The sequence below is a fragment of the Onychostruthus taczanowskii genome, unplaced genomic scaffold (genome assembly GCF_017590055.1).
Source record: "Onychostruthus taczanowskii isolate IOZ18803 unplaced genomic scaffold, ASM1759005v1 scaffold35, whole genome shotgun sequence".
Classification (NCBI taxonomy): Eukaryota; Metazoa; Chordata; class Aves; order Passeriformes; family Passeridae; genus Onychostruthus; species Onychostruthus taczanowskii.
In genome coordinates this window covers 1,887,454-1,914,516 of record NW_024500905.1, presented here as the reverse complement: position 1 = coordinate 1,914,516, position 27,063 = coordinate 1,887,454, and the positions used below count along the sequence as shown (strand labels likewise).

The 27,063-nt window shown below is 36.8% G+C and overlaps 1 protein-coding gene across 1 annotated transcript in view; it reads left to right on the top strand.

The window, feature by feature from the left end:
* TRHDE (thyrotropin releasing hormone degrading enzyme) overlaps positions 1-27,063 on the top strand; it is a 197,922-nt gene that overhangs the window by 85,966 nt on the left and 84,893 nt on the right. The window contains exons 6-7 of the mRNA XM_041411306.1: positions 10,248-10,385; positions 25,950-26,015. Of these exons, the coding sequence (XP_041267240.1) occupies positions 10,248-10,385; positions 25,950-26,015 (204 nt within the window). The remainder of the gene's footprint in view (positions 1-10,247; positions 10,386-25,949; positions 26,016-27,063) is intronic.

The window sequence follows — 27,063 nt, the reverse complement described above, 5'->3', positions numbered from 1 at the left end:
TTTAAAAAATAATTGTATACAGGTTACTCTTGAGTTAGTTATGCTTCTTGTGAAATTTGAATTCTTTGTAGTATTTTAATTTTTTATTTCAGGTGTCAATTTTGGTTTATAATTGCATTATGAAAAGGAAAACAAACCTTTATTTGAACTAACAACTGTCTTGCATAGGTAGGCTTGTTGGGTTTCCCTGGGTTTGACTATATTACAACTCATTCTATTCATCTTTATAAAGAATACAACCTGAATTACAATGTAATGATTCTAATTATGAATGCAATGAAATCTGGCAGGCCTTTGTGATTTTAGCATAGTGAAGTGTCATAGATGACAACATTTATACACTGAATTTTATCTTCAAATCATCAGTCATTTGTTCTTCACATAATCAGTCTAACAAATTCAGAATAACTATGCTTAAGAAGTCATTTGGAATATGGTATATTTGCTTCAAATTTCTGTGGAATGAATATAATGTTCACTGTTATGCAAATAGCATGCCCACCATGTGAAATCTTGGAATTTTAGCAGAATACAAGCAAGAAGAGTGGATTGAGCAGGGGATGGCAGTTAAACTGGGAAATCAGAAATGTGCTGCATAGGTTAGAATTAACTACAGTAATATTGATGTGCCTGACAAAGTATTAATCTGTCAAGTTTTTCTTAAATTAAAAAAAAGAGACATATATTGTTCATAAGACTTTGGATATCTGTGGCCTTTGATATAAAAATGATCATATTGACATATTTAAATGATGACAAAATGAGATGAAACTCATAATGGCTTAAACATACTTCATTCTTTTGCAGACTACTAGAGTAGGAATCAATACTGTCTTGTTTCGGCATGTTGATTACATAGATTGTAGGAAGAGGAAGCAAAAGTTACAGTTACTGAAATTTGGCTTGCTGAAAATTTTGTTATTGTTAAAAAGTGCATTTGCTGTTTAAACATATTGACTGATATTTGTAAACTTGAAAAACTTAAAGTGATCATGTAGAAAAAGAGAAACTGTTCCAAGCAACTTACTGTTTTTCAGAAGAGAAGGATGAAGTACAAGTTGCAAAAACAAGAACTACAAACCTTATTTTCTGTCATGATGGCCAAACAGTGCAATATTCCTGCATTCTGTTTGGTGTTTTGTCAGTAGTAATTAATACCTGTGAATTATAAATTAAAAAAAAAAAGAATTATGTATGTTACCACATCTCTTTGTGTCAGGAAAATAGTGATAAACTAAAATCCTCTTGATTGCTAAAGAATTGGGAAGGTTAGATAGCTAACTTCTTTCCCTCATAGTTCTGAAATGAAACCTTGAAGGTTTGCTCAAGACACCCATGGATTAAAATGTTAAAATCAGCTTATTTTTAGCGTACTAAAGACTTTCTGTCACATTCTTTTTTGGATAAATGTAGAAGCAGAAGACTGGTAGTCCATTCCAGAAAAAGGACTTTTATCTGGAAATGCGACTTGGGCAATGGATACGTCTGAAAAAAATGGGATCTATCCACAGCTTCCTTTCTAAGTTTTTGATATTTATAGGATACAGGCACATAAGCTTTCACCATTAAGGCTTATAAACCACTAAAGTTTTGATACTACTAGTCTGAAGATGCTTCTCTTTTAGCAGAGCTGAGCATTTTTCAGTGTCCATCTTATCTGGCATTCATAGCCTTGGTATGGCTGAACCTGAGACTCTTGAGAAGAGCTGTTCACACCAATATTACTTAAAACAAAAGCACCAAGTTCTGCACAAAACTGAAACACGTTTCTTGGCTTTTCCTTCTTCTCTAGGTTCTTTAGCTTTCTTAAATATTTCTTCCCCCTGCCATTTTTAATTTTATCAGTTTTTCTTTAATTGTCTCATAGACTCTTTTATGGTAGGAAAGATGAATGGGTAACTGTGCCAACTACCATGGAGCTGCAACACTTTATTGAGCATTCCAACATGTCTGGAATTTCTTGTGTTGTCTAGAAGGTGTTTACTGCCATACTTCATCATGCTTGCATAATCTTAACGAGAAAGGAAATCCAGTCCGTATTAAACCCTTGCTATCCTTATGTCCTGGATCCTCTAGCTGAGGTCACGTGCTCTGTTCAGCCTGGAGGAGAGCAGAATGATGGAGGATTCCATGGCAATCTGCAACTTCCTCATGAGGGGAAGAAGAGGGGCAGGCACTGATCTGTGATGCCCAGTGACCTGAGGGACTGGCCTGAAGTTGTGTTAGGGGAGGTTGAGGTTAGCTATTAGGAAAAGGTCCTTCATACAGAGGGTGGTTGGGCACTGGAACAGGCTCCGAGGGAAGTGCTCACAGCACAAAGCCTGAGTTGAAGAAGTGTTTGGACAGTGCTCTTGGACACACAGTGTGACTCTTAGTGATGGTCCTGTCCAGAGCCAGGAGTTGGACTCAATGATCCTTGTGGATCCCTTCCAACTCAGATTATTCTGTGATTAAAATTTCGGGTGAATAAGAGAATGAAGAGGCATTCTGATGGAGGTGTTCGTTATTCATTGCAATTAATTGCAAAATACATCAGAACTTTCCCAAGGAAAGGAATGGAATTTTGCCAGTTTTAAAACAGGAAGATCCTCTTTATGTGCTGAGATTCTTAATGGTTATCCACTGTCTGAATATCCTTTTTCAAAGCTAAGTTGCTTCAGATTAAAGCTAGAATTTCTCATTCCCTTCTTTTAGCTAAAAAAAAGAAGTCCTTCCACGTTAGATTTTTACTTTGTGAAGGAGAAGCTTGTGTTTAATTTGCAGGAAAGCTCTCTCTGCTGTACAGAGATTAGACATTTGCCATGGAAGGGAATTCACCATTCTTCCCATTTCACCCTCTTGCCTTGCCTGTTCCCCAAATCAAGAGATTTTTGAAATTCTTATTCTGAAATGCCTCAAATTCTTACTGCTAGATCTCATTCTTAAGGGTCTGGGAAGTTTAAACAGTTGTTTTTGTATTGTCAGAATGATTTTAAAAAGAAAGCTGTCTTTGCAAAGTGTTCTTCTGAGATCAGAGAATTTTGCTTGATCATGTGTGCTCAGAATAGTCATCTGCATGTGAATTCCCTGGCTTAGAAAAAGATGAGATTTCTGTATTAGAGGCTTTCCATATGATTGTCTCTCCATGCCATCAAAAAGCAACAGCAGCTGGATGTATGTTCTTGAGCTGTAAGGTCTTATGTCCAATACAAGGTAATCTCATCTCTGTGGAAGGGGCCTGTGCTGGTTTTAGAATCAGAGGAAATTACAGTGGAAAACTCCATGCTGGTAATTTCCACTTCAGCGCTCTCTCTTTTCCCCTCTACCATGCTCACCTTCCTGCTTTCAGAGGCCTGTTTGCAGCCGTATATTCCATCTTCCTCTTGGCTTGTTTCTCTCATACCCTGAATTCCTTTGCATGTGGCTTTGTAAAGGAAGGAATTCAGCTGAGGCTTGCAGATCCAGGAATTTATTGGCTGATCGTTTCCCTCCATATTTTCTGGTAGAAGGAACCATCATGTTTGTCCTTGAATGTCTCTGGTACGGGGTAGATTTTGACGACTATGACAGCAGGAATTACTGGCATGTAATTTGCCCTTACATCCATCAAATGAGCATCAAATACTTTAGCAGTCAGTACCTGGCTTGGTGCTGAGAAAGCATTTCACAGAGCCCAGCTGCCTTCTCCCTTTTCTTTATTATAAAAAGTTAGCTTTGCTGACAACTTCACTGGCTGAGTCAAGGTGTAGCACACCAGCAATAGCTTTGAATCCTATGTCTTCTTGATCCATTAATGCCTTGGTAGAGGATTTCCTACTTTATTATTTGCTTACTACTTTTATAATTAAGGATGGTCATGTCTGCCAGAATTTTTCTTAAAAATGAATTTTTAAATTAATTTTTCTTATTAAATTGAAAACTTTGTACCTGTATAGAAGGGTATCTTTCCTCCTTCCTTAAGTGAGCCGTGCTTCCTTTATAGTATTAGGTTCCACAGTCTGGACAATCCTGCTATTACTACAGACAGTTGAAAGTAATAGGCTGCATATCAACGTGTCTGTATCGTAATAAGTAGGAAATAGATAAATGATCTTAGTTGCCCATCTTTCTCATTGACTTGGTTGGAATAATGAGTGAATTCAGCCACTAGACACATGCATATCTTTAATGTGCTTTGTCTTACGTGCCTCCTAACGGGTTTGCCTCCATCAGTAAAAATTTCTAAGGCATTGTTTGACTCATAGAAAACCCAAAAAATCATTACACGTTTTGAAGCAGACTTAAGATATGGACCTTTTTGATTTATTTCATTATTATTTTGGCATTTCAGACCTGAGCTATAGTCTGCTTGATCCTCCTAACCCAACATAAATATCATGCTGGCTCAGCATTAAGGGAGAGAGATTCAGCCTCTCATTTTTTGAAACTACTTTCATCTTTTCTTTTTTTGGTTAAAGGCTCCCCATGCTGGTGTAAAGTAAGCCTTTAATTAATACCACATGGAGTGTTTTTCCTCCAGTAACTGCTCGGTGAAGTCAATCCTTGTATGATTTTTTTGTTTTTACTTGACTATGGGGGAAGCTTTCAGTGTAAAATTAACTAGAATCTCATGTATAATTGACTTTGGCAGGAAAAAAGAGATTGTAAAGGTAAGGTGCAAGATCTTCTTATTCCTAATTACTAGCCCTTTTTAAGTATATCAGGTAAGAAATCCTTATAATAAATTTTGCTTATAACTAAGAAAAGAATTTCCATTTCCATGTTTTCTTCCTAAAGACAAGTTTGCATTTTTTTAATGCTCTGGCAAAGTAGATTAATATAGGGAATTCTTTACTTTAAGTAGTTAACTCTTAACAGTTAGAGATCAGATGTAAGTGAATATCAACATTTAGATGAAACATTTAGTCAAAAGATTAAGTATGGATTTGGAGAACGTCAGTTTCTCTTCTAGCTTCATGTCATTTTCTGCTCATCTTGAGACAGCAGTTTAAATGACATTATGATGGGAGCTTTGGAGTAACGTGAGTTCAAACCTTCTGAGTTCAGGGTTTAGATGAGATGAAGCTTTAGTTTCAGAAAAAAAACTTCACTCAGCTGTCTGAATTTCACATAATTTTGAATCAGTAGACACTTCATCTTCAGTAAGGATGAGATAGAAACTTTACAGCAACTTTTGCCTCGAAGCAAGGACTCATTACAGGGCTTCCATGCTGAAACATGAATATGTATTTCATCAGGAAGTATGGTTGATAAGGGAAATTCAGTAGAAAAGTTTAGTTGTATTTTTGAGGGCATTCTTAACTGAAAGACTGCTTCTCAAATTTTCAGCAATCCTGAATGTGCTACCACTTTATTTTAAAGTTGTGGCAGTGTGCAGTTACTTGGAGCACAAACTGGTAAGTAATTTTTGGTGGATCTGTGAAACATCTTTGCTTCCTTCAGGACTTGCTGAATCTCATCACTTTCGGGTTGAAGCACAGTCTAGGTGTGCAATACCTAAAAAGTATTTTCATGAATGGTAGCCTCTGACAGTAGTTGCTGGAAGTAGACTCAGTATGCCAACCACATCATAAAGCCACTTTTCATTTAAGTATTATTTACTGTTTCTTGAGTTGAGGTGATTTTCCTTTACAGATTTCCTCTATGATGTTTGAATTAGAGGATAAGCTTCATATTTTGTTGCCTAATATTTTAAAATGCTCTGAAGACAAATGCATGAGGAAAACTCTCTGTTCATCTGTTTGCTTAATGACTGTATTTCAGTGAAGGCAACTACATATATGGAGGCAAAACATGATGATCTTGGGGTATGAAATCAGCCTTGTTGTCAGTCAGTGTGAAAATTTCTCAATACATTTTGCAAGATCTTTGACAAAAAATCCAGAAAAGAGGGTTATGAAGGTAGTTATGGAACATGTTCACAGCTGATCAATGTAGAACGTGTTGCAGGCCTCCTTCAGCAAATTATACACATAATTGAAGCACACATCAGAGATGCAAACTAAAAAAAAAAAAAAAAGCCGTTTTTAAATTGCTCAAGGTATTTACAAAAGATTGCTGTTGGAAAGCACGAAAGAAACATTGCTGTCATTTGCAAGTACTCAGGAGACTTCCTGTGCTATGACAATTTAGGATTTGTAAGCATGTAGACAGAAAGAACTTGATTTTGGCTCTCAGTGGATCTTATCTGTCCTTAATGTACTTTACCAAACCTTAGATTTCCTCATAGATTATATTCCTCTGTTTTTTTAAGCTTCATGCTGTAATATATTTTCTTAGAAATCAGCTGCTAGTAGTGAATATGCTGGTGTTCTTTGGTTGCTTTAAAAATTTATCCCTGTTTTTCCCTAGGGTGCACTTTCCCTGTAAACCCAAATACTGTGTCATGCAAATGCTTGTCTCTTAGGCATGAAGGATCACTTATCTTCTTTGTATTCTTGATGGCTACTAAATCCTACTAAATCTCTTGTGGAGATGATATTTTCAGAAAATTTGCCAGGAAAGTAATTTGCAGATTTGCACACCAATGTTAAGCTTTATTCATGTAGATTTCGCAGTCCATAAAGTGTTCAAATGGCTGTCCCAGAACAAAGGCAATGCCTTTAATATTGAGGCCTTTGATCTCTTTTGCATACTAATTATCAGTTTGGGCTTTCATTATGGTGTTTCTTTAATTCCTTTTTTTTCTTTCATTTTAGTTCCTTTCCTTGGTATTTAATATTAATTTTTAGAAATTATTTTTATGTGACTGTCTTTAAGTATTGCATTATTGTCATGCTTTTACTCTTACTGCATATCTCATTATGATATTGTAAAATCACCAGCAGCAACCTCTCTCCATTATATCATTGTTATCCTGTTATACACAATACATTTTTCTTGAAGGTAAATGCTTCTTGAAGGTACAAGAGATTTTACATGAAGCTTGTCCACTATCTCTCTTTATCCCAAGAATGAGGTGAATTTGAACGTTGGTTAGGGAAGAGTCAGCACAGAAAAAGGACAAGTCTTTCAGGAAAATCTTGTGCAAAGCAGAGAAGGTCTTACTGGTGAAAATTGAAAGAAATCATTCCTATGAAGAGGCAACTACTAGAATCTAGTGACCACAGATATTTGGGAATAATCAGAAAATGTAGATATTTTAAAGACGTGTTCATCTGATAATAGCACTTCATTCCCTGCACCTGGAAGCATTCTAAAGAATGAGAGCCGCGAGATATGATTGTCATATGTTTTATTTTCATGATTGTCATAGGTTTTATTTTCAACACAGGTCTGGTGTCTGAGGCTTTGACTACACGCAGTTCAAGGAAAGCTCTGAGGAGAAGAGATGGAGAGTTGGGATTCCAAGTGTGCAGTAGGAAGACAGGGAGTAGAGGAGCTTCCTCTTTGTCCTTAAGTGAGGCACAAATTTATGTGGAAGCAGCTGTGTCCTTATTTCAGACTCACCTTGTACTGCTGCGATACCCTTCCTGCTCAGAGCCCTGTCCCTGTGTTAGCATTGCACTTGCATGTGCCTGCTGACACTTTCCAAGCAAGGCTGCAAGACTCACCTGAAGCCCTCTTTTCCTTGCAGGTGGATCACAGTCTTTGCCTTTTTTCTTGCAGTTGAATTCCCTCAGGGAAGGGCCATCTTTAAGAGCATTTTGTCATTATTTCAATGTGTAGCTGCAAACCTGACACCTATCATGTTACTGGCTTGCTGGTCTCATTAAACACATTCCAAGATTGATTTCCTTTACAATTTCTGTCATGAGTGTTTCTTTACTCCTGTAGGTGTCAGTTAAAACAGATCAATTCCACTGTATGCACAGGGTAAAATAACTAGGGAATAGAAAGCCCTTCTTCCATCCGTATAAGGAGTTTGGTCACACATATTGACCTTTTCCCCTTAATGGGATTTTAGGACTTCAAGAGCTGAGGTAGTGTTTCATCAACATAATTAAGGCAGTTTTAGTTCCTTTTTGCACATCTGCTTGTTGTTGCCTCTTCAAGGTGTAGGCCCTTGTCAATCAGTAGTCTGTCTGTGCCTCCTATGAGTTATCTTTGAGTCTCCTTCTCCAGTCTGCTCTCAGGGGCTTTATACTAAAGGGAAGGACTGGGAATGTTACGGAAATCCTTTTAGTTCAAGAAATTTAGCTTTTTAGGTCAAAAGCCTTCTTAATTCTGACTAAACTTTAAGTTTGCATTTTTGGAGGCATACCAGCTATTCCATTTGTATCCCAGTGTGACAGTCCGCTGTAAATTTCAAGGAATTTTTTTCAGCTATGGTAACTTGAATGAATGATCATGAATCTGAAGTTCTCCTTTTCAGTCCTTCAGGACATAACCAAAGAAACAAACAGAAAACCAAAATGTAGCCTATTCTTTTCATATGTTTCTTAGTTTTCTTCTTGCATCTTCACTTTGTTTGCCATGTGATTTTCTTGATTCTGGTTCTGTATTTAAGGTACTAATTTGTGATTATCTAAGGTCCTTTTAATGAGTTAATTTCAAACGGTAACAATCCACTCACACAACTGTTTGTCTTTTGGGATCCAAACCTGAATTTGGAGACAGGTCTGTGTGTTCACGCCTGTACGTGTTACATATCATACATTTGATTAAACTGGGGCTTTGTTACTGGCTGATGAACATAAGTGAAGTGTCACCAAAATATCTACAATTTTTACACCTCAGCAGTTTCCCCCTGAGTAGGACTGTCATTCTAATTGTTTCTCTACACTTTTTTCCCAATAAAAAAGGACAGTTACTAACTGCTTATGCCTGAGAAAATTAACAGTTATATGAAAAAGACATTACTTTTTGTTTTACAAACCTTACCTCATGCAGCCAGATGAGAACACTAAGAGTGTGTAGGTAATTGGCTTTCCTGCACCCTGTGTTTTTAATTGCAGGGATATGCAGTCAGCTCAAGATACATTTCTTGTGCTCTAATGAATTTTAACATAAAGGTCTATTTCTAGGTAGATCAGCATTGGAAGAGCTTTTCAGCTGTCTTATAAAAATAATTTAAAGTAACACATTCATACCAAAACCTTGCCACCCAAGAAATTAAACATAGAATTTATTATGTAATTGTGTGTGTATTTTACCTAATGACATCAAGGTGGCTTTTGAAAAAAATGCAGCATTTCCCAGAGCTTCTTTATATCACAGCAGTAAGTTGACATTGATTCAGCAATTGTTATAAGTTAGATAAAGTTTGAGATATGTCATTTCAGATGAAAAAGCTTATTTAATCCTTATGTAATTTTTTAATTCACTCTTTGCATTTATTTGTGACTTGAAAAAGGAAGTAAATAAACCTCTTCTTTCCTGACAGTGTTTTGGATAACACATCTACATGAATGCAATATTAAGGGCATGTCATTTCTCAGCTGAAAAAGCTCCATCTAGTTGTACTGTACAAATGACTGCAGCACAATGCACTGAGTATACATGAACATTTCATTAGTGTTGCTGCCAGAGTAAATAGGCAGCCGTTTTGAAATACCTCTGCTATCCATATTTATAGAAGGTATTCAAAAAAATGCTTATGTTGGATGTTGTTTGGGTTTGTATCTGCCTCTGATATAGCTGTGACTTTGACCACGTCATTTAACTACATGCAGCTCTTTTCCCACTTTTGAAGAGAGATGGTAATTGTTTTCTTCAGATGGAAGTTGCAAAGTCTGTAGGTGGCTCAAGCTCTTGAGAATGAAGGATTTCTATGCTGGAGTTATGAAAGACAGTGCAAGCATCTGCTGCGACACTGATGTGAGCTATCTTCATCGTCCTGTCCCACACTAATCTGCTAAGTGAACTTGTCACTAAGAGCCAAGTAACTTAAACTTCACTAAATAAAAAGTACTAATTGTATTTACCCATCTTTGTCAAAAAGTTGTGTACCTGCATATGTTATTAGCTCGAGGACATCTATTTTTGTGATTGAAGATTTTGCCAGTTTGCCTTTCTCCCCACCCCTTGTAAGTGTGTATGAATAGTCATAATCAGAATTCCAGTCTGCACATAGGGATGCATTTTGATTCATTTAATGCTCTTTAATTACAGTTAAGTTTCATTGCAGCAAAGGATCTGAAGTCTGAGTCTATTCCAAATACCTGTTAAGATTGTAGGAGGTCACCAAGGTGGTTTACATTCAAAGCAGAAGGTCTGATTTTAGTCAGCTGTAATAATAGCCAATTGCATCTGGTAACTGTGCATCATTTCTGTATTTCTGTTAAAATGTATTTGTCTGTTATACTACTGCATATGCTGTATTTCAGGAAAAGCAGAGATTTCTGACAGATGTCCTACATGAAGTGATGCTGCTGGATGGGCTGGCCAGTTCACATCCAGTATCCCAGGAAGTGCAGCAAGCCTCAGACATTGACAGGGTGTTTGACTGGATTGCCTATAAAAAGGTGAGAGTAACTAAGCTTATCTATATGGTACAGATATGTCAGTAGCTATAAGATCGTGTTCCATCTGTAAAAGAAATACCATTGTCAAACTATGTATGGGAAACTAATCTGTGTGGAATGCATTTGGAACATTCTACAGTGATTATAGCCAATTACATTCAACATATCAACCATTAGTAAATGTTACAAATAAACTTGGGAGGCTGTCAAAATTCACTAAGATGATTTAGGGCTTTTTATTACTATTTATTTTGTGACAGGGTCTGAATTGTGTTAGATGCTTTAAAAAGCAAAAGGATTTGTAGTTTTTGTCCTATTGAAACTCTCTAGAAAACTTACCAAGGGTTAAATTTAAATGTAAAGCTTTTTCCCTGCATGAGACTGTTACTGTCAACTAGTGAAAACTCTGAAGTCATTGCTGAACACTGGGAGTGGAGATACTGCCTTCTGGTGTGGTGAAGGAATATGTATTAAATTCAATAAATTTTAAATTCATTTCAATGATTCAAAAGTCTTTTGGCCAGTTTCTGGTTTCAACAGCTTCTGTGCAGGAGTGAGAGGATTTCCCTTCCTCCATAACATGACTGGGCTTGCTGTTAGCACATGGCCTGAAAGCTGGTGTTTCCCACCATACCATATTGCTTATTCTCTGCTACAGATGCTATGACATAAAAAACTGTGTATCATGGCCAAATGTGTTTGCTGTGTGACACAGTGGCTGCTGCCTGCAGCCTTCCTGTACAGGAGCTCTCTGATGATGATTCAGTTGCAAGAGTCTTTTGACTGTGGCCTTTGTGTCTAGTAATCTTTTCTTCTGCATCGTTTTCTGCCTAACATCAGACTGCAGCAAGGCAGCATAGAACTGACTTGGTGACTGAACCTCTTGTTTATCCATTGCTCATTCTGGGATGAAAAAGAGGTGTTATCCTCTCTTGTACTCATAAGCTATTCCTAGACTGCAATAATTTCACCTTGGTCCTCTTCCATGAAATGATCATATGCCTGTAAGGATGGGCAAATGAGATGTGTATGTGTTTGTGGGGGGGTATATGTGACCATGTAATAGGTACCTATGATAGAATATAAAAACCCAAAATACTTAGGACAAGATTTTAAAATGCTGCAGTTGCTTAAGAGCCCAAGTCACATTTTCGAAAATCCTTTAGCTGTCTTGGAAAATATTGCTCTAGGTGAATTAAGCTATAACAGCCAGCAGCTTTTAGCATACTGAATATTCCCATTGTGTAAATCTTTCAATCATATGCTTTCTGGTGATAGCTAGACCTTGGTAGGTTCAGAGGCTTATCTCACATGACTATCTTCATATTTCAATCTAATTATTTTTTCTAATTTATACAGTAATAGTACTATTTTATAGTTAACTGTTGTACATGACAAATTTATGAACACTGCAACCATCAAGTAATTTTCATTTACATTGAAAGGACAAATAGGACAATAGGACACATCTGTATACTGATAGCTATTTTATGCAGACTAATAGGATCAGTCTGTTTTTTTGTAGAGATTACAGTACAAACTCTGTCTTGTATCTATGTAAATGTTCCTTTTTCAGTGTAACAGTGGTCATGCCCAGGGGATACAGCAGCATCTCTCCATTTAGCTGCTCTGGTGGCCAATTCTCCTAATAATATAAATACTGTGGTGAATAGTATGTTGGTAAAATCCAAACTGTAAAATTACACTGAAGGCTTTCACCTGGTCAGGTGTGGACTCAAATATTTTCAGGTGTCACAAAGCCCTTGACACACAATGAGCCCTGCTGGAGGGAAATTACTAGTGGTGTTTCTGGGATGACTTTTGGTTGTCTTTGGTTGAGTGACTTTTTAAATTGCTGTAAAACATTTTTTTTTTTCTTGACTCTACTAAACTTTGGGTCAGGACCATCAGTGAGGACTTTTCTACTGTCTTAAATAAAATATTTTTAAACAGTTTACCACTATGTGCAGCATCTGTTCCCTACATTTTGGATTTTTTTTTCATTGTCTTTTAACTTTTTTTTTTTAAATGTCCATCTTGTGCTCCCTGAGTGCTTGGATTGCCCATGTGATCTCTATTCTCTCTTCACAATTTTCTACATGATAGTGAAATGATGAAATTTTCTCCAATATAAGTTTTGTTCAGTGAAATGACAGTTATAGAATGTCCTTGTTATTTCATTATCTTTGCTGTCATCAATATGGTATAAATCAGGCACCATTAAAGTACCCATCTCTGCTAGACACTCAGCTGTCATTCTAAAGACACGCTTTTTCTACACACTTCAGAAATGGCCATTGAAAATGTGCTATTTAATTGCCTCAGAGTTGAATATATTTTTCTTTTCCACTTTCTCATCCTTGGTGATTGCACGTGTGAAGAAATCCATGACATAAACCCCATGGCATTCAGGTAATCCCACAAGCAGAGTGAAACAGACACTGCAGCCTGGCAGCACACAATATTTTTCCACTTAAACGGTTGAGGGTAAAGTTTGCCTCTTTGAAAAGCATCATGCTAGTCATTCTTCTGATAGAAGCATGTCATCCTCCACTAGGGCCACAAATAAGTAGAGAAAAATGAGAAGTCGTGATAGTTCATTAATAAACAGTACTGGTAGATGATTCAAGGCTCTCAAGTTGCATCAGAGAGTGCATGTGTCTTGCTAGTGCAGCTGGAAGTGAGATAGTGTCCTCCCACGATGACGGGAAAAGTGGTTATATCCCAAGTGCAGTAGAAAATATAGCCTGTTGAACACAAGAGTAGAACTGAGAATTGTTAAATCAAAGCAAAAAGCGTGACAGCCTTTCCACACCAGAAATAACTGACAGCAAGAATCATGGCCCTGGAGAGCTGCAGCATCAGAGGAGGAGAGAGTGCAGCAAGGATAACATGAGGAGCAACAATCAGCATGGAACAACCGACTCTAATAAAATGGAGAAACAAGGCAGCTGCATCTCAAAGGCAACAGCCAGACCCAGAGCAACCTGAGGGAAAGCCATCTCAGACAGAACCAAAGGAGTCATAGCCCTAGATGAGCAGCCACAGCCAGATAAGAGAAGGGATGAAAGGACATCTAGACAGCCAGATATCTAAAGTCGGTTCAGTCAGCCTGCTGCATGCTTTGAAGTGTGCTGGTTGGAGATTCTGGCAGCAATCAGTGCAGGCAAGACCATTATGATGGAGTGTAGCTATAAAAGTACCCTCAAAAGAATATGCCTTGGCAAGTGACAAACAATGATCAAAACAAGGAAGAGGATGACTGGAATAGGGAAGAATATTAATTTTTTCCATCCATGTAAGCTAAATTAACCTCAGCCATGGGATTAGTAACTGACCCTGACTTTGTAATGCAAGCAATTCATTATTTCATAAACCCTTGTTTGTATAACTTCCTTTTCCTTTTTAACTCTATACCACATCTTTAAAATTTCCTTTTTCTTCTTTCAGTGTCAAGTGATGGAAGAAAGATTTATTTCTGATAGTAATAAAGGGAAGCCATGCTTCCTGCTTCCCCTCCAAAGCAGCATTCTGCATTAGGAGATCTGTTCAGCTAAAATATTACACAAAGAAAAATGCACAGCTTCCCTGCATTCTGGCAAAGGAGAATTTAAGAAATTCAAAGCAGTGGCTCGCTCACCCTTTTGAGTGTAATTCTCTTTGAAAATTTACAATGTAGCATGTTCTGCAAGAATGTGGAAGTACAGGAGGGCTAATGCAGTTACTGGAAAGGCTCTCTAAAAACTTCATTCTTTTTACTTCTGTTTCTCAGGCACTGGGAAACACATTCACACTGAAATAACAAAATGAAACCAAACCAAAACAAAAACCCCAATCCACCACCCCATATTCTGTTCAGGAATCGTAGTTTATAAGAAAGCCAATTCATGAGTGCAATGAAATTGTGATGGTGTGCTTCTGTGAAGTGACGAAAAAGAGTGAGAGTAGCTCATTAACAGTGAAAGAAATGGTAGATAAATCCTTAAAAATGGTACAATAGGTTTTTTTTTTAATTTTTCTTTTAGTTGAATTGGTAACGTAACGTGGTATCAGCATGGTATAAAGAGAGAGCTTTTTGTTTTCCCTAAATTAGCCGTGCTGTTGTCTATGGGAGCCATTATGTCCAAAGGGTGCACATTTGTGTGATGCTGATTTTTCTTCCATGACTTGTGAGTGCAACAGGTCAGTGCCCAGATTGCAGAAGGTGCTTTCAGGAGCCATTTATTCCTAATGCATTGTAACAGAGGAGGTATCATGTAATGAAAATAATGTCTTTCTGTTTAGATAAAAAGGCTGTAGGTTGTTACTGCTTCCTGTATGAAAGTCGTTGAAATGCAGTCAGTGATACCAACAGAGCAGCTCCAAGAGAGTTCATCCTAAAGTATGGAGGCTTTCCCAGTTTAGCAGGTGGATGCCAATGCCTAAAGCTAGACAGGTGCTTCAAGATACTTAAAATACTTCTCTTAACTCATCTTCCTACCATCCTGACTCAAGCAGGAGCAAATGGACTTTAACCCTTTACACTAGTTAGTCTATGCTAGTTATTATTTCTGAAGAAGAAACATGGAAACTACAGTGTGTGGTATATAAGCAGCTATGCATGGACAGTGCTTCAGGAGTGTTATGTGTTCCCCATTGCAGGGACAATTGCATATGTGTTTGACTGGAAATAATAAAGATGGAGCACAAATTTAATAAAAGCATTTTATTGTAAAGAAGAGCTCATTAGACTAGACCGCTCCATCAAGGTACAGTTGTTGGGAAGACACGACCTGTTGTGGTACAAGCCTTCTGCCTGTTTCTGGAAAGGCAATGGCAAATGGCTGTGGCAAATGGCAGCTCCCAATGGCTGGAGGAGATGATCGAAGCAGAAATGGCAACAGTGGGTCTAGACACCATCCTTCCTTCCTTAAAAACAAGCCGTTAGAAGGAACAAAATAGTGCATCTGTGTCTCAGATATTTGCATGGCTTAAAAAATATAGGGTTCATAAAGACGGGTGTACATGGAGGTACTTGCACATGCACTTGACATGCACTTGCCTTTTTTTGCTTTTCCTCTGCTTCTGCTTTGTAATGATAGTTTTCAGCAAAGGGCAAAGCAGAAAGTTACAGTTTTTTTCTTTTTTTCTCCCTGAAGGAGTCAGAAAAAAAGAATGCCAGTGTACAGGCAAGGGCTGATTTTGCTGATACACATCCTGGTTTAGATCAATAACCAGAAGAGCAACAGTTGCAAGTGTTAAAGTAACGTGGAAGAAATTGTAAGAGTTAAAAATAGAAAATAAATTTGAGTTAGTGAAATAGAGCAAAAGGAACAAAAAACTTGACATAAGGATATGGTAAATATTTTGATCAAAATATGATCCTGTAAGATTTCTATTCAAAAGGGGACTCTTTAGAAAAACCTCTGGCACACTGTTTGGTGTTGCTGTTCTTTTTAAATATATGTTTAAGTACCGGATCACTTATGGAGCTTAAAGGAGGTATTAAAAAAGAGAAATTAGAATGACAGGTTTAGTTATAGGTAGTTGCAAATCAGTCTTAGGCAAATGGGTTGAGATTCTTATGTGGTATTTAGTGAACTAAAAAAGAATATAAATAATATAAATTTTTCTTGAAGATTTTCATATAAAGGCAGTTAATAAAAAAGTGTAATGTTCCTTTGTCCTTGTCACTGGTGTCAGAACGTGTAAGAGGGATTTTGGTGGTGAGGCCAAGTAAAACTCCTGTTGTAAGTTGAGTCATGATAGTATTTTATCTGGGCAATGGATAATATTTTATTATTCAAGGAAAATGATGTGACAATATCCAGCTGAAGAATATGATTAGTTATGGTCATATACCCCTGAATTTTTTTCTTTGTGTCATGTTCCTAAAATTTGCAATGGAATTTATGACTAAGACAAGTATTTTGCCAAAGCCATCTTACTGTCTGACCATTTTGGTATTATCCAGCCCTAGAACAGCTGTGTTTGTCAGAATAGAAAATGATTATGATTTCCAAGTGAAAAGCTCTCCTTGAATGTAATGTTGCTTTTTCAGTGATGTTTTGGCATCAGATAAATGGCCTTTCATTCTGTAAAAACAACATAAGGTGCCTTTATGCATCTTTGAGGATTTAATAAATACATTACAGGTTTGTAGGTGTATTTGCTGATTTGAAAAATACTGGTTTACCCATGCTAATAATAATGTTTTAAAAACCATGTAAGTTTATTTTTTTTATTAAAACATATCCCGTTTTTATTGCTGAATATTAACAGCATGTTAATTTGTGAGTGTGCAGTGCCTGATAAGCAAATATCAATTGGAAATTCTGTTGCTTTAAAAAGTGAAGAAGATTAATTAAATGCCTGATTTTTTTTCCCTAGTCTGTATCATTAAAATAAAGTAGCAATGGTTTTGTTTGGGCTCCTTTTAGTGAATATAGTTCCTTAATGTTTAACAATTGTTGCCAAGTACAGGGAAACCAGTGAGAGCCACAATCAGCCACGTACATAGAAGTTCAACTTTATGTGTGCAGGGCTGTGGAATTTATTTGGGTTGCTTGTGTGCTTAAGGTACTTCAGTGCATCACTGAATGATTGCCTGGGCGAAGACCCTCAGGATAGTCTCATATTGTGACATTTGGTACCAGTATGCTGGATGATCTGCATATACCTGTCTCCTTACGTACTTCTTCCCTTGGCTTTTATGTGGGTTATCCAGAGACAAAGCCTCTAGGAATTAAATTAAACATTTTACATTTCTGTCACAGGGAGGAAATCATAGGCACATGTTTACTCATTTAAACAAGTATGTTCTGTTACCCTAATCAAATAAGGAAGCATTTGCACTTATCAAATTCACTTGCATTAAGCTTCATTTTTTCTTGTAATATTTGGAGGTGCCATTGGAGAATACAGAAAATAGCTACACTGTTGTATTGCAGTGCTCAGTTTCTGAAAATGAAAGAGGAATTTAGTGTTGGTGACTCATGATACAATCTAATTAATTCCCTGAAAAGAATTTCTCACTGGATACTTATGCAGTTCTCAGAGATGAGATAGTTTTGATAGAGACAGCTGAAGAATTCCAGAGAAGCCTTTGCAATTATCTCTGCTGTTACAGCTTGATAGAAGTGCTTTAACAGAGGTCTCTCTGGAGCCTGCAACAGGATCTTGTTGTAACTGATGTCATGAATAGGACACTCTTGTTCCATAATTGTCAGAGAAGGCCACATAAGATAAAAGACTGTTCCGATGATAAAGGCAGGAAAGTAAAATACATTTCAGCATAACCTTCTCAGGGGGAGCTGAGGAATGGCTGAACTTCTCCCTTTGTGGGAAAATGAAAAACAAGGAGAGCATACATGAATATGTTTGCTTAAGGAAACAAAGCTGAAGTGCAATACCTGTGTTTGGAAGTGGTTACCCAGTGTTCTGTTGTTCATACAGGGGAGTTCAGTAAATTCAGTGCGGTGCATATAGTAACACATGTTACACTATTTACATCAGTTAACCAAGTTTTTAAATAATTCATTTACCTGTGTATACCTCTGTCTACGTTTGAGCAAATTCCACAAATGTGACTTAGTCAAAACATACTTCTTTTCTGTTACATATCTCCAAGATGTAGCATATTTAATTTTGCATTTTTTTAAAAAAATGTATAATTCTTTTTTGAATGTCACATTTTTACTACGTGTTTGATGTATATTACTCTTTTGCTTTAATTCATGCTGTGTTTTTTTCCCAATAAGCTAAATTTCATGGGGTATCCAGCTGTGGTTGCTTAGTACCAGCAAAGAATGATTGTTTTGAAAAATGTGACTTGGATATTACTTATTGGCTAGTGTTCACATTACAAAATTAAAGTGCAAATATGCATTCTTTATGGAAGTGCTTGGTAACGTGCTCTTCTAATATTTTAAATGAACTTAGACTCACAGAATTACCCAAGATTTTGAGAACTAAAGAATAATATATGAATTCAAGAAATTAAGCTGAAATGAAGTGGTACTCACTCACTTAAAAGCCCATTTGATTGTGGATATCTTTTGTCTTCTATTTGACAGAGAACTGTAAATGTATGTTCAACATTTAAAAGAAAAAAACAAAACCTGTATGCTGCTTTTATTACATCCACAGTTCTAAAAGAAAATCCTTCTTTGTATGTTTCATGAAGAAAAGATATGTTTCAACCTGTACTTAAAACACATTAGCCAAAAACTGGAAGTTCTTCTGTATTCTGAGATGATTCTGGTGAGCTAGTGTAGGCCTGACTTGACTGTATGCGACAGGTATGGCTCTGGCTTATGTGGTGAGGGAACATATCATGGTCAAAGTGTAAAATGGGACTGAGATTTTTAAGGATCTACCAGGGGAGTGCAATGAATTTTTTGTGTTGGACATTCCTGCTGAAGAATGGGTTAATTCCCATTCTCAGTTTATTCTTTGTAACAGGTTGCAGAAACCTTCAATTTGAGGTAGGTGTGTGGGAAACACTAGCTGAAAGAACTGTTAGTTGCTAGAAAATCTGCAGGTCTGAATGGTATCCACTTGAACCTTCTGAGGGTAACCACATATGGAGCTGCAGAACTTCTGACAGTGGGATGGAGACCATCCTAACAAATACTTTCCGTGCCAGAGAATTGCTTGTTAACTATAGACTGGTGAGTTTGTCTTCCTTCTCCAGTGAGATGGGGACTCTACAGGGTATAAAGGGTAAGATAACTGAGCACATGGATTCATATGTTGTTCTTGACTAGTGATCACTGCTGCAATGGGGAATTTGTTCTTACTATCCAGCTGGAGTTCTTGAGGGGAGAGTGAGAAGACAATGGATTTTAAAAAAGTTTAAGGCAAGGCATGCCATCTATAGCTCAGGGTAAATAATTTAAGGAGAGAACCATTTAAAATGTGTGTACTGTGGATGATTAATTGAAAACCACCAATACTAGTATACATTAGGTATATACTAGTGGCCATGAAATTTTGTATATTGATTCGTATCTTAAATCAGAAGGCCTTTATGAAAGAATGATGCCTTTGTGTGTGCCTGTGTGGGGTCTGAGTCTTGTATTAGTCAGTGAAAAGGAAGCTGATTATAAGAACTTACTGTTGAAAACAATAGCAAAAGTATGAATAAAATTGAGTGTAATTGAGGCAGAGGATAGAGAAATTCTCCACAGTTATAGAGAATTAGTTACAGTTATTTATAGTTACTTCTCTTAGCTAGAGGGAATGTAACCTTAATCCTGAATTGCAGGTTTGTCAGCTCACAGAAAAATAACTGTAAGTCTTCTGTTTGTGTCCCACTGAATTTGAAAAACAGGTGGTGTTATTACATATTAATCAAGACTGGTTTTGAATTGACTACTGCACAATAGAAGAAAGTTAATAAACCACCTGTATTTAGTGTTGTTTTTGGTTTTGTTTATATAATGAGAAGAAGAAGCAGAATGGATGGGTGGAGATCTTGTGGAAAATTGATGTATTAAATTTTTGTTTTAGAACCTCAGTTATGTAATTTTTTTGGTAGCCCCCTCCTCAGCATCTCATCCCTCCTTACACCTTGGATACCATGGGGGTGTATTTCTTACCAGGATCCTTCCTGATTTTAGTTTTTGTGTCACAAAAGTATTTTTATGAACTAAATCAAACAGCTTTAATTCCTAACGAAGGGTGGCAAGGTGGACATTCAGTGAAGAAGAGATGCATTGAGGTCTGTGTAATTACTGTGATTGATACTTGGTGTTACGTGAGATAAATTGATGAGTAAGCCTGCAAGATGCTGTATTGGCCTTTGCAAACTCAAGGAGGTGTTTTCCCATTGTTAACTTTTTCACAGTTTTTAGTGTTGTTTTGTAATTTACAGGGTAAAATATCTTCAGAGAGATTGATGTCATCTCACTTGAGATGGTCACCATGTAGACACCTGCAAATGAGCACCCCATCTCCCTGTTTCATCAGTGAAGATAAACAAGCATCTTTAGGATGAAATTCATCTGTCCTATTTTAGATGCATGTCTTTGGATGAATCAGGATGAATTGAAGTGCTTACTTCTCTCTCTCCTTTGCCTTTAAAGGAGGTCTAGGCAGCTATCTCAGCTGTGTACGACTAAGAATCACTTAGCTACAATGTAGGCATTTGCTCTCAGTCAGATGAATCTCAATCATATGGTTAAAATAAAAACAATGAAGCGCACAAAAGCACAACTAAAAAGAAAAAGAATTTGATATTAAAGGAAAAAATGAAAAGTTATGTGGGAAGGAGGATGGAAGAGCTGTGTGTTTTCCAGGTCATCCTATTATGATATCTTTTCCTTCCCTCACTCTAATGCATTTACAAAGCAATCAATTATTTTGCCCTTACAGAGTAAATCAGCTGTAGTTCATGGTTTCTGTTTTGTGTTGCTGACATTTTTCTCTTATAAGAACTTTTTAGAATAATGACATAATTTTTGGTTCTTCAAAGAATAATGCTGAAGGAGTTCCTAGCTTATTTTTATCTCTTCACATATGGCCTCTTGTCCCTGCCTCTTGCCTTCTGCATAACCCTTTTTGCTGGTTTGCTGATTTTTATATTGTTCCCTTCCCTGCAACTGCTTCACCAGTTCTTTATTTCAAGTGCTCTTCTTTGCTTTCTGTTTTGTATAGAGCATCTACCTTCAGATAGCAAGCACTCTGCCCTCTCTCCAGGGCCTTCTGTTGAATACCTACCCTTGCTAGTCTTGTCATGTAAAAGTATGGTGTGTAGAAGAAAGCGAGATATGATTTTTGTTATTTGACTATATATATGAAAGGATCACACTGGTTTTGTACCTCCACAATTCAGGAGTTCCCCCAGAACGGGGAATCAATCTCTGTATGGTCTTTTTGGACAGTGCAGTGAATGAATTTCATTGCACTTTAGATGTCTGCGGCAGATGTGTACGTATGAGCTAGTCGCTCAAGCCTGCTTTTGGAGTGAATTACAAGAGATGGGTGCTTTTAGACTACAATTACCCCCGATGTGAGGTTTACATTAAGATAAAGTGCATCCAGAGGTGAATCATAAAACCAATGATTGTAAGGAAAGTCTAAACAACTAAAGTGATTATAGTCACAGGTGCTACAAATACCTGCATTGAATCAAGTGTATCACTTCCTGTGTGGCTCTGTCGCAGTACTGTGTTGTAGTAGTAGTCATGTTTTTGTGGGTTCATATATAAGACTTAGTTTGTTTTCTGTTAAATAAAATCCTATTTGGTACTATCTTATGTATTAAAAAATATTACAAGATGCAAGTTGCTAGTGAAACAATTAATTAAGGAATTTAAGGAATTATAATAAAATTGAGATAGTCAAGTCGTAGAATTAAATTGACTTACAGTAATTGTGATCTGTAATGATGTAAGAGGATCAAGATGTAGGAGTGGATCTTTAAAAATTGGTTAAAACTAATATGGAATGCAAGGATGCAATCACATTATTTTATGTTGGCATGGAGAGAATTAGACTACATGGAGAGAATTAGACTGAATACCTTTGCTCGGCTCTGCATTTTGTAGATTTCAAAGACATCTACAAAGAAATTCTACTCCTAAGTTTGGTTATGGATTGTCTTTACCGTGTTGTGAGTATACAAGTTTCTTCAGGGGAAGAAATCCCATAAACTTCCATCCCTTCAGGCAGTGTTGGCTAACTGTCCATGCGTGTGAGCCTTTTCCCAAGAGCACTTCGCAAAAAAGAGCTGTATGCACCTAACTTCCATGAAGTAGCCAACAAATTCTACTTTCCTTTCCTATAGCAGTGAAATGCTATCAGTGATGAGGCTGAGAAAGCTTCAGCTGTATCATAGGTTATACGAGGAGAGTATAGGTTATACGAGGATCTGGGTGATCTTTGGGAAGTGATTTCACTAGGATGTGCCACAGTTTCCTTTTAATTTGCAGAATATTGACATTAATCTTAGTGAGCACTTTTGAGATCTGCTAATGAGCAGTGCTTCACCAGACGCAGGTAGTGCCATTAATCATTGGATGAATAACTAGTGTATTTGTCTAGGTAGACAAATTAAGATAGCGTACAATGGCTTAAGGCAAGTCAGATTTTACACTGACAGGAACTAGGTACGTTTTTTGAATAGGAAAGAATTGCTTTCCACTAGACCTCTTAAACCAATGTGCTTTACCTCTTGACAAGGTACTGAGTCATCCAGTGCCTGGAGAAAAGCACTTAAATCATCAATAAACAGTCATTCTGCCCAGTAGGAGAGGCAAGCTCACTTCTCAAGACATCCTGTGTTGTTCCTCTGTTGGACAAAGGTTGGTGAAACAGAAGTGGCTCTGAGAGTGAAGTGGGGAGCAGGCTCCTTGCATGTCAGGGTATTCAGAGAGTGATGCTGATAGGTTCCAAAGGGCATCTCCAGCAGCAGGACAGATTTGTTGGGATTTTTCTGTAGGTTTAGGTCTATGTCAAGAAGCTTTTGGAAGGTATGGCAGCAAAAGTCCTCTGGACTCCATCTAGTTTGCTGCTTGCTAGGCAGATAGGCAGTGGGAATGTCAGTGCATTGGGCCATTCAGATGACTCCAAAAGCTATATATTCTGTTTTTCCTATAACTGAACTTACTCTGCATACTTTCTGCACCTCCCACAACCCTCTGCTTAGGGTCATCTTCTTTTAGTAAGCCACTCTTCTTTATGGCAGTACTCTCTATAGCTCTTGCTTTTCATCCTTCTGCCTGGAAACCTGTTCTGCTTCCTCCCTAGTCAGAGTGACAGTGTTTGCTGCCTTATCCTGCTCTGCTTTCCAGGGCTGTGAATGTGTGGAGAACTTCTGAGCTTCTTATGAATGTATCATTGTTCTCTGTTCCGCCTACTCTAAAAAGTTCAGGAAAGGTGAAATGAATGGTTTCCTCCGATTTCCTTTTCCTCCACAACAAGGGCTTCATTTGCTCTTGTTTCTTCTCCCATCTCTCGAGGACACTTTTTCCTCTCTTAAGGTTCTCTTGTTTTTTTGAATCCATTCCCTTCCTGAAACACATCAAGAAAGCATTTGCTTTCCCTGGATGGGGAAGATGGCAGAACTGTGACAAGCCTATTGTTCTGCAAGCTTTAAGTAGAGTTTCTGAGTTTCCTGAAGGCAATTAGTTGGTAGAAAGTACTTCTAAAGTAGCTGTGAAAAGAGATCTATCTAGTCCTGCGTTTGTGCCTTGACTTTCCATTCAGTTTTTACTTGCTGTTTTATTTTGTTTGCTGTATAATATAGCCAGCCATCCAACATGTGTCTAAATGTTACCTGTGAGGGGAATTATATAATTTCTTTACATGTATATGATAATTCTTGGTCTCTGGATAGAGAAAAAGACTCTGTGGGCAAGATAATATGAACTATTAGCTTGCTTACTTTTTAAAGAAGTCAGTGGAGTCGAGTAGAGTCAAGGTGCTTATATAAATACATGTCTTTTGTTACTATGTGAAATTTAAACTGTGAGAAAGAAACCAGGGCATCCTGGAATACTAAATAGTGAGTAGGAAAAGGGATGTGTGATGAATGGAAAAATGTCTTCTTGTTGAGGATTTTGTTTGGTATGTTTTATGGATTTCTTGTTTCTGCTACGGATGCTTTGGATTGCCTTGACCAAGTTACTTACAGAATAAGTAGGATTTACCTATTTATAAGATTAAAAAAAAAAAATCTTCTGTTTATCTGCTTAAAAAGATTTATCTGCTGTTTATCTGCTTAAATGTCTCTGAGAATTTCACTCAATCTATTTCTCTGGTAACATAAGGGCAATAATGTTTCCTGACCTATGGTATTATCTGCTTAGCTAATAATCTGTTTTGAAAGGTGTTACTTCCTATTCTGCAATGTGTTCTAGACATAATTTGTCTTCCAGTAAGATTATATACCACCATAACAACATATCCTAGTGTTAATAATGCAAAATCATGTTTTGGTTTATTCACTATTCAATTCCTAAAAGCAGCTCAGTTACTCTGCAACCTATATAATGTTTGGTTTTGCTGCCTATATGAAGGACTTGTATTTTCTTATAACTTACTAATAATTTACAAATATTTTTTGATTTATGTCATTAATTCAAGTGTTGTTTATTACAGATCCATTCAGTACTTAAAAATAGCCACTGTATAAAAAATTCAGTGGAACATGTGTAAAATGATCTAAAAATTGGACAACAGTTAAATTTCCAAACTATCCTGAACTTTCATTTAGCAGGAAAAGACATAAAATCCTGTTTTGAAAGCTGAAGCTAGATACATTCAAGTAAGTGAAACTAGGTATCTTCCAATTAGTAAACTAGATATCTTCCAATTATTTGCTCTCACTGTGAGAGTAAATATTAGTTGTGATACATTATATAGTGCTCTGAAACATTATTCTGATCTTGAATTTTCTGAAATAGAAAGAGAAACCATAGAGAAACCTATGTAATGTTCCCTTTTTTTTTATTATTGTCTGATTGAGTGTTAACCTAATTCCTGGACCTTCATCTCTAGATGAGGTGATTGAATTCTAGCATCATGTTCTTAAAGCCTTTAATTAATGGATTTGCAATCACAATTGTCTTCCCTCTTGTATGGTGATTAGTACAAGTATAACAAGTAAATATTGGGATTGGAAGACTGGTTGTATTGAAATTATGTTGTAAAGTGGTATATTATAGCTAAATGGTCACATCAGATCGGCAAAGTTATTTTTGCTTGAAGTAGAGCACTTGTGAAAAAGGAAAATACACAGCAATTGTGTTTCTGAGAGTGTGTAAGAAAACACAAAAAGGATGCTTAAAAAAAGCTGCTCTTGCATGAATCTGTCTGTTTCTTGCAGTAAGTACTGGGATTTAGAATGACTTGTCTCTTAGATCTCTATGCTTTGTCTGAAGAGGAAGAGGCTAAGAACTGCTATAAGTATATATATACTTATAGCAGTTCTTAGTATATATATATAAGTATATATAAGAGTGCTATACAAGTACTTACCTCTTTGCATGATAGTCTGGAAAATAACCTGACTATTAATACGTCAAATATATATATCCACATCTCATAAAATTCTAATGGAAATTACTCACTTTTGGTCACCAGATCTTGAAGTCTGTTACAAAGGGAAGTGGTATCACTGAATCCCGATGTACAATATTGTAATGGAGATAGAAGTGTTATGAATAATCACTGAGGTAGATTTTGCAGTTGGCACTATTTCTTTGCTCTCATTTAAAACCAGGCCTTTCTGTTGAGTGCGTAGAAAGGTTGAGGTCAGTCACCTGTGGAACAGACACATGCATGCTCCAGCAGTGGGGGGAGTGTGTTGTTTGACCTGCACCTTATTCAATATATGGGGCAGGTTATTAACACTTATTATCACTTATTAACACTTGTTATCACTTTGCTTTCTCACTTTTGCTAGTAAGCATTTGCATTATCTTCTCTCTCTTTTTCATTCTACTACACATAAAGATTGTATAAGTTACAGGTTTCAGGCATGTTAGTGTTGGGTGGAAATGCCTGCTTCTGAGAGTATTTATTGTGTTATCTTGGAATTCAAAACCGGTAACTTTGTTTCTCTATTATTTCCCATAGGGTGCAGCTCTGATTCGAATGTTGGCTAGCTTTATGGGTCACTCTGTGTTTCAAATGGGTTTACAAGTAAGTAAAGCCTTTTCTATCTTTGTGTAGATGTGTATTTCTAGCAGTTTCTCTTGCTCTTTTTTCTTTTGAAGCTATATTTGCATCAATTTCTGGAAATGTTTCTTTACTTTAGGACCATCTGAGGTACCACCATGTCCCTGAAGCTGAATTTGATTGAAGATGCAGTTTCACCTATATTTCTTGATGTATGAAGTGATTGTACTTCAACTGGCATACAGTTTTGTGTAGAGTGCCACATAAAAGCCACTTTATACATGTGACAACTATGAGAAGGACTAGCTGAGGAAGCAGCTACTTCTCTTCACCTGTGTTTGACTGCTGGTCTAACAAATAATAACAATATAAGCCAGCTGGAAAATAAATAGCCCTAAAATGAATAATGCTTTTCAGATAAATCCCTTGCCATCGCTTCCTCCACAGCAAAATCCTTGAGCTTTATTTTTACCTTTAATAAGCATGGAGTGCTCTCTGCCTTAACGATGTTTTGAAAACTCACTCTGTCTTTTAAAAGAAATTTAAAGAGGTAACATTTCTATACAAAGAGAAAGAAACTCAACGTTCTGATTACCAAGGATGAACTCCTTTCAGCAATAATTCAGGACAAATGAGTGTTTCGTAAACTATTTAAAAACAAACAAGCCAAAGCATAAAAAACAATGCAATTCCCTCTATTCCATTGAAATCTGCTTGAGTAAATCATGTTACAGGCAGCTGTGATTGATGAATTATGTATGATACAGCCTGCTACTTAGAAGTGTCCTTTAAAGTAAATTGATGTTCACCTGAAATACAATTATGCTAAGTTGGAAGGAGTAATCAATCTTATCTGTTCTTAGTAAGCTTTTCATTTTGAAATTTAAATAAACTATGTCTAGGATCAGGTCATTTTTTAACAGAATAATTCTAGCTCTAACCAAAATAAATTGGAAGATAAAATATAAACCAAAAATTAAATGAATACATTGGTCATGTCAGAGAGGTATTTTCCGTGCAAAGGCAATGAAAGGAAATTTGCTGAGGAAATGCAGCTTTTTGGAGAATTTAC